The 8,709-nt window shown below is 35.5% G+C and overlaps 1 protein-coding gene across 1 annotated transcript; it reads right to left on the bottom strand.

Annotated features, from left to right (window-relative positions):
* Window positions 1-5,663: 5,663 nt before the first annotated feature.
* On the bottom strand, window positions 5,664-8,361 carry LOC110448968 (uncharacterized PE-PGRS family protein PE_PGRS10-like). Its single transcript, XM_021495505.1, has 2 exons — window positions 8,260-8,361; window positions 5,664-6,827 (listed from the first exon to the last, which is right to left on the bottom strand). The coding sequence occupies exon 2, from the start codon at window positions 6,823-6,825 to the stop codon at window positions 6,241-6,243; it is 585 nt and encodes a 194-aa protein (XP_021351180.1). The 5' UTR covers window positions 6,826-6,827; window positions 8,260-8,361; the 3' UTR covers window positions 5,664-6,240.
* Between the last annotated feature and the right edge of the window lie 348 nt (window positions 8,362-8,709).

Consider the following 8,709-nt stretch of genomic DNA (forward strand, 5'->3'; position numbering starts at 1 on the left):
CCATAACACTATATATAGAGTTACATACTCAATGACACTATATATACAGTGACATACACTATAATACTTTATATACAGTGACATACACTATAACACTTTATATACAGTGACAAACACTATAACACTATATATACAGTGACATACACTATAACACTAGATAAACAGTGACATATTCCATAACACTATATATAGAGTTACATACTCAATGACACTATATATACAGTGACATACACTATAATACTTTATATACAGTGACATACACTATAACACTTTATATACAGTGACAAACACTATAACACTATATATACAGTGACATACACTATAACACTAGATAAACAGTGACATATTCCATAACACTATATATAGAGTTACATACTCAATGACACTATATATACAGTGACATACACTATAATACTTTATATACAGTGACATACACTATAACACTTTATATACAGTGACAAACACTATAACACTATATATACAGTGACATACACTATAACACTATGTATATTCCGTAAAATAAATTTTAAAAAACACGAATTTCACGGATAATAAATGGATGAATAACGACCAATTAATTTAAATCTTTATACGTTGTGGATATTCGACGGGTTTCATATGCAATAAGAGAGTAATTAAGACTCTGCAGGGACCCCACAAAGTCACCTCGAACGGGTCCTGTGAAGGGGCAAAGTAGGTCTTCGTTCCTTTCAATATACCAAGTACAAGAAATGAGACAATAGATATAACATTTTCTGTTATAGTTTAATTATCAACATGTGGTAATTAAGTGGTTTGGAGGGTTGCAGTGGATTGTATTTTGTAGTATACACATCAAGCCCGAGCAGGAACCTGCCGAAACTGATAAGGCAGTTCAGTTGTTTTTTTTTATTTATGCCGAGTAGATAGCTCGATTGCATATTGTTGATCCATCATTGTTCCTTCTTGATGTTTGTATCCCAACTTTGGCAATAGTTGTTACGAAACAACATGCTCAACTCCTCATGTGCGTCCGACATGATAAAATATCTGGCTAGTGGACGTCCGGGCGCTTCTGCTTGATGAAACATCGGTGGTTGTTGGTCCTGAGATTATGTGTCGCTTTGGTCTCCCCGACAAACTGCACTTGGCATTTAACACAAGTGATCAGATACAGTGTATATCATATTGGCTGATTGTCATAAAACTGACTGAAGTATGTGGTAATTTTGTCCGTTGACTTTATTCCAAGCTGATCGTATGTGCATGTCAAATCATGAAGGCATAACCCCAATGAATAATTATGAGAAAAACGTCGTCGATATCTCTGCTGATAAACTGTTATGACGTTATTGAGGAAAGTGGAAAAGTATCCCGTTCAAATTATATATTTGAATCTATATGGTCTTATTCATTTTTAATTTTAATATGAACGTGGAAGACACATGTGAAACATTTGGTAATATATACATTATGTCAAAAATGAATACCACTGGACCATACATCTGTTTCCTCCTTCTAGAACTTACCAGTGATTCTAGGGACCAAAAAGGTGAGAATTCTAATTGATGTAAAGTACTCTTGAAACAGAACGGGAGGTGCTTGAATTTTCCTCTGGAATTTGTTATTATAACTCAAAACACTGACACTTTCGGATCTTGGTCTTCCTTCTAAGATCCCTCGTTGTTTCGGCAACAAGCCTTGTTTTGGTTATGGCAAAATATTTATCACGACCAGGGAATGTAAGTCGGTTAACGTTTTTTTAAATTTAACTGGTCTTAATGATTATATCTTATGGTGGACTTAAATTTTGGGAAATGCTGCGTTAAAAACAAAATCAACTCGACTGGTCGCAATTACCTCTACAATTCGTGTTAAACAGGGCCTGTTTATCTTGATCAATAAAACATTGACAGATATGTTCTAGACCAAAAAATGCGATATAAAAGAAAAGATGTTTTGAAACAAAATCAACACGACTGGTCGCAATTACCTCTACAATTCGTGTTAAACAGGGCCTGTTTATCTTGATCAATAAAACATCGACAGATATGTTCTAGACCAAAAAATGCGATATAAAAGAAAAAGATGTTTTGAAACAAAAGGGAAGAAGAATCAAGCAGATATCTAGTTAATGGTGTTAACGCATGTGTGTGGTATTTTCCATTCCAATAGCTATTCAAAGGTTATTGTTTTTCTTTAACAACGACGAAATAAAACAAACGAATAAAAAGGCAGAGAAACCATTTATTTTAGATGCACCTTTGTCATCTATGACCATAAATGCAACACAAGGAGCATGTATAAAGTGTTTAAATCCGGCCGTTGTAACGACAGCTCCTCAGACAGCGTCTAGCTCGGGATCTACACCTTATGCTATACAGGTTCCGACTACAAAATCTGTATGTTCTTAAACAACTCCGGCGACATCTCCGGGAATACCTGCCGCGACCATGCCCGTGACCATGTAATCCATCATACGATCTACCTAGATTTAAGCCAAAATCGTTGTCTAGACCGAAGCCATCAATTAATTGTCCATCTGACCTCATCGTGACAATGGAGATACACACCACGATGGACAGCAGCCACACTGCGAACCTCATTTTTCTTTTTCTGTGTGTAGTAAATAATGTTCCGTCAGTTTACACACTGATTGAGATGTAAGTAAGCAAGAGGTTCATGTCATCAATTTAGAAACATTTTAAATAAATTCTGATAAAATTGCCAATAGTCTATCAAGTACTTTATAATATTGTCATTTAAGTGAAATAATCTTAATGAAACATTGTAGACAAAATACTATAATGGTTTCTCATGTTACATGAAAATCTGGGTGGTTTTCTCTACACAACGAATCGACTAACACTTTTTCTACTGTGATTATAGCCCTTTTAAATGAAGGCGCAATGTATGATTGTCCTGTAATATAAACGCGATCCTGGAGAATGATAACGATCCTTTTTGTTCCTAAATTCCGAATAGTCATTCTCAGTCTAAACGTTTCCTTTGTGTCTATATATAACCAGAGTACCTTAACTATCATATTTCTAAACTGAAATCGCAATATAGAAAAACAGAACCGAATCTTCGTTGCATTATGGCAGTAAAAGGATTTGTAATAGTACGTAACAAGACATGCTATTTCGTTATATACATAATGTCTTAAACATGTATGATCTAAGTTATGAGGACATCAAGCCTTGTATTGTGACTTGTATGAATACATGTTTTAAATTGCTTCTTTAAGGTAACATTAAAATAATTTACAAAAATACCGATTAGCAAAGCTCCAACAACGGAGAGTGTTTATCCGTATTAAGTTAAAAAGTGCTGTGTAGAATTCTCAAATATATGCAAATTTCATTTATGTGTGTCAATACCCGATACATTTATAATAGAATAAAATGCTTACCTTTTCTTGCAGCCTTTACCTGAGCAAATTGCAGAGAAAACAATGTAGTTAAAAAAATTGGACTTAAATACTACTGTCTTGTTGTTTTTACTGTAATCAATAACTGGAGGTGATCTGTCGCTCGTTAGACATGCCTGTCAGGTCTGCATCACGATTACCCGCTTCATTGCGTTATAGCTATGGATATTGACACGCCAGAGATACCATTGTGAGAGTACAACATAGCCTACACCTAAGGCATGTGGATCACTTTAGTTGTATCAATCATTGTTGGCTTTCCACTTTTGCTACGCATATCAACTGAGCTGACAAAGGTCAAAATCGAAATTACAGATAAATAAGAAGTCTACGAAATGAAATTGTTTTGAGACAATATTTGAGTTATCTGATACACCCGTATCATCTGTTACTTATAAGTTCTCTCTTGTCCTTGTTGGCTAAAAAGGGAATTCTTTACTTAGCCCTGCAATTGATTATTTTTCATTTTCTAATTTGCAACGTCATTTGATGTTATTTCTAGTACAGACTCATTACATAATGGATTAACATCCAGGGTAAGTCTTTATTTTGTCGACGACAAATGATTATCCGTTTTCGGCTTAAATCTGTTTCATGGTACCGGGTCCTTTTTCATAAATTGTAGATGTTTGTGCGGATATGTATAAACGATGAAAGAGTTAAGGACGGAATGTGGAATCCCTTCAGAGGGCCCATTTGCCTGATGGATGGACTTTAAGTTTCAAATGATCAAACGAATAATATTTATTTATTTTCAAATTTCATGTAAACAAAAAGTCGTTTTTGAAATCCCACAAGTCGCACCGAAATATCCTAGTATACCCTAATATAAAACACCTAAAGAAAGACTGATTTAGGGGGTCAGACTTAGCGGACACCGAAAAGACACCAAAACAAAATTAAGAGAAAGAAGCTTAATTGATCAGAAATGAAGCAATAGAGGTTCATATATATAGCTTTTCAACCACAGAACTTAGCACACAAGTTAATCATGTCACTGACATCAGTGACTTCAAATTTGTGGACAGAAAGAGTAATCTATGCAAGCAGCAGGTAAAGGAAGCTGTCTAGATACGCCGCAGAAGACAAGGTATGAATCATCGAGAAGAGGAGAGTAAGGACTATCACGGATATATAACCAGATACTATATAATACATAGTCGAATCGATTCGATTACATTTTCGTACCATTATAACTGATTCCTGAAGTAAGAATTACTTGTCATTTGTCTGACGAAGGTGATAGAGTATATATCGTACTAGTCATCGTCAAATAAAAATGTCTCACTGGTTGTCTCATATAAACCCGTGATTGATAATATAAGGTAGGGTCCATATATGCTTTTTAATTCTTTACTCGCGATTTTTTACATTGTTTTAACCACCAGTGCTGATGCGTCCTGACTGTACAAATTGGCAACATTGCGCAGAACACGTTTAGTTTCTCCAATAGATGAATACTTCTTTCGTATTTCAAGTGATTATTGTTACTTTTCAACAGACTCATAACATTACAGTATTACAGTTACATTATGTATCAAATGGCAGCTTTCACATACGATCTTGAATAGGCCATATAAATCACGGTTTAAAATAAAACAACGTCACATTTATGTTTTCGTAGACTATACCCAACAATGATCAAGGTTTACGATATATATTGTCAATAAAATTACAAAGAAAGTTGGTTTTATGCATTTGTGGAATATTTTATATTTACGGAAAATCTTCATATAATACGATGTAAAATACATATTTAGATCGGTTGATTTAGAATAGTGTAAGATCCTTTATCATATGAATACCGTATCATGCAGTGTCATAAAGCCATCACATAAAGTATGTTTATGTAACGTATGTAATATCATTCCGGAAATGAAGTCAAAATCGAATAGGAACAATCAATGTGAAGCGGACGCATTTTCTTCGTTTCAGAGGCGGCCAAGTGCAAAATATTCGTTTCAGATTACAATTATACAGTTTACTTTGTATTATATGATAAAAAGAATCTGTCATTCGTTTCCCTTCAAATACGGTTTATGATACTCGTTTTGGATTGTTCATATTTGCTCGCCAGAGGCTCTCAAACATGAAAATTCCAAAACTAGTATCATAAATCTAATATGAATGGAAGCTTATGGCAGATCCTCTATATGTTTAAAATTTTGTTTATTATATAACAACAATGGTATTGTTACCTGTCACCTGTTTCATGGATGTTTTAACTGGAATAAAATGACAACAATGGAAGTGGATAATTCACATTTTATATAAAGTATAATTAATGAAACAAAACAAACAGCAACGCAAACAAATTAGAAAAGTCAACGTAAAGACAGACACAATACATTTGGCAAAAATTATATTATCAAGTCATATTACTAATGGCAACCTGTAGAATCATCGCCTCATCAATACATAAACAGTCAAATTACTTAAGGCAACCTGTAGAATCATCGCCTCATCAATACATAAACAGTCAAATTACTTTAGACGTCCTGTAGAACCATTGTATAAGCAACACATAAGCAGTCCTATTACTTTCGGCGTCCTAAAAAACACTATATAATCAGTACGTAAATGGTCCTTTTACTTTCGACGTCCGGCAGAATCATTGTATTATCAATACATAAACATTCTTATTTTTCCGGCGTCCTGTAGAATCATTGTATTATCAAAACATAATCAGTGCTATTACGTTCGACGCCCCGTCTTTCTGTTCTACGTATTAACAGCTGTACTCTGAGTTAGGTTCAGGGACACGTGTATATGTTTACTCAGAACAACATCCTGTCCATCACATTAACGTCGCGAGTAGTCTGTCCATCCTAACAGACGAACAGGCATTGACGAGCTGTTCTCAGACATAACTGAGGTAATTGACTAATACATGATCTGTACCTATACACACAGTTTTGCTGGCATACTCTTTTCCTCAATCTCCTCCTCCTCCTTCGTTCTCTTTTTAGTTCTCTCATGTCCAATCCACTTGTGTCCCCTAGCCCTCCTAGACCTCCTAGACCTCCAAGGCCTCCAAGCCCTCCAAGGCCTCCAAGCCCTCCAAGCCCCCCAAGCCCACCAAGCCCTCCATGACCTCCAAGCCCTACATGGCCTCCAATGCCTCCTATTCCTCCTAAACCGAGGCCCAGGCCTCCTAAACCACCTGCATGTACACTTCCTAAGCCTCCTATGCCTCCTAGGCCTCCTACGCCACCCAGACCGGCCCCTAGACCGACCCCTGGACCAACTCCAAAGCTGTCAATGCCTCCTAGGCCCAATGTTTGCGCCAAGGATAGAATTGATTGCACATCGTTATCTAATACTCCACTCAGTCTTGCACGTCTCTGCTGACCGTCTACTGTCTGTGATAGCAACGTCACACCCAACACGGTTAAAAGTAGAAACACACCCATATCTGCAAAGAAACAAGTTTGATAGTGAAAAGTATATCTAGTTAGTCAAAAATATGACCACTTTCAACTAATGAAGAAATTACCAAGAAAATACTACACAACTATGCTCACCAAATGCATTGTAGAATTCATGCTTCAAATTGATTCATATTAAGGACTTCTATATACAGCAAAAACAAATCATATCGTCTACTTTAATTTATTTCTTTGTACATTTGTACGAATAGAATAAATATTGAGGAATGTGACCACATTTAATCATTTCTAAGACAATAAACGTCCGAACGCAAGCTCGACGTTTTAGAATATGCGGTTTCACTGCTGAATAAGCAATAAAAGTTCGAATGAAATACCACATACTAATAAACGAAACTTCAATATATGTCACCAATCGAATTCCATGTATCATTATAATTTAACTTTCATAAACGTATCTACTCGTTTGTATTGTGGATGGTAACATGTGCTGTCCAGCTATTGCCACATAAATATAAAAACGACTGTTGAACAAAGATTTGTATGATTATAAATGCAAGATAAAACTTTTAGATATTATTCAAATTCATTATCATTTCATTACTACGATCAACAGCAAATATAGCGCTGAAACATACATTGCATCGGTAGTCCTTCACTAACAGCACTGACAATCTTGTGATGACATATATCATTTCGCTATTATATTTGCGATATACCAATCAGTATTAAAAGTTCTGTGCTTTGTTACACTGGTATACAAGACAAACGTTCTCTACATAACACGGGGTTATATATGATGGATCTATCAAATAACTAACTTAAAAGTAAAATAGAAGATATCTCCAATCTAAGTCATACCTACGGTTGGTATTCATAGTGCACATTATCCTATATTATCTAGCTTTAGTAAGAATTGTCTTTCAAATTGTTCTTGGCAGTTTATATATATTACGGAAGCCAGTAAAGGCCCTTTTCTTTTTGCTACTAGATGAATAATATCTTGATTCTTATCACAGCTATCTTTTTAATACACGACAGTTATCTTCTTATAACTAGATAGCTTAATAGATACTGTCCAGTAACACAAAGAAAACTCGTTTAGTAATACCAAGATAAGACAAAACTTCAAATTGATCCCTACTGGCTTTCGTAGCTTACAATGATGTATATATCTTGAATTGAAATCAGATATATAATCAATGTTATGCATATCACAGTTAGGTCGAATTTGAACATACAACGGAGAAAATCCGTACCTTGCAATGTAATGTTCATTGTTATTATTATGTTTCAGAAATAATATATAATCAAATGCCTTATGTTGCTAATGCGGACAAAAAAAACCATCATAATAATTTAACTAAATGCAAGTCTCTACAGGAGCAATCAATCAGACAATACCAGTATAACCATTATATAGTGATATCTACATTATAGGTTATCAGTTACATGTACCTGTTTCAAATTATAGCAGTGAGATCTTTCCGGACTCAGCAGACTTGTGGAGAGCTGGTGTCCAGTTGCTACTTTTATGTATACGAGGTGTTTTGTACTGGCCAGTTTATAACTGTCCTTGACCTTTTATTGACGTATTGTTTCCCGACAGCGTCCACTTATAGCGACGATTACATATCCGTACTTTTTTATTATTACAACTGTGACGTTGATACTTCGGATCGACAATAAATGTCAAACGCGACATGCTCGGGGACCAGCTAGTCAACTTGACCGCTGGCGTATAGACGTGAAGCTTTAGCGGATAGTCCAATGATTGATGTCTGCCTGAGATCTAGAGTTGTCGTATAGCCAAAGGTACGTCACTGCTACGTTTCTACGACAGGGGTCTGCTGTGATTGGTGGATATCCCAAAACGTCGAGGGTATTGCACCATGCTATCTGACCATG

The sequence above is a fragment of the Mizuhopecten yessoensis genome, unplaced genomic scaffold (genome assembly GCF_002113885.1).
Source record: "Mizuhopecten yessoensis strain PY_sf001 unplaced genomic scaffold, ASM211388v2 scaffold4403, whole genome shotgun sequence".
In the NCBI taxonomy this organism is placed as follows: Eukaryota; Metazoa; Mollusca; class Bivalvia; order Pectinida; family Pectinidae; genus Mizuhopecten; species Mizuhopecten yessoensis.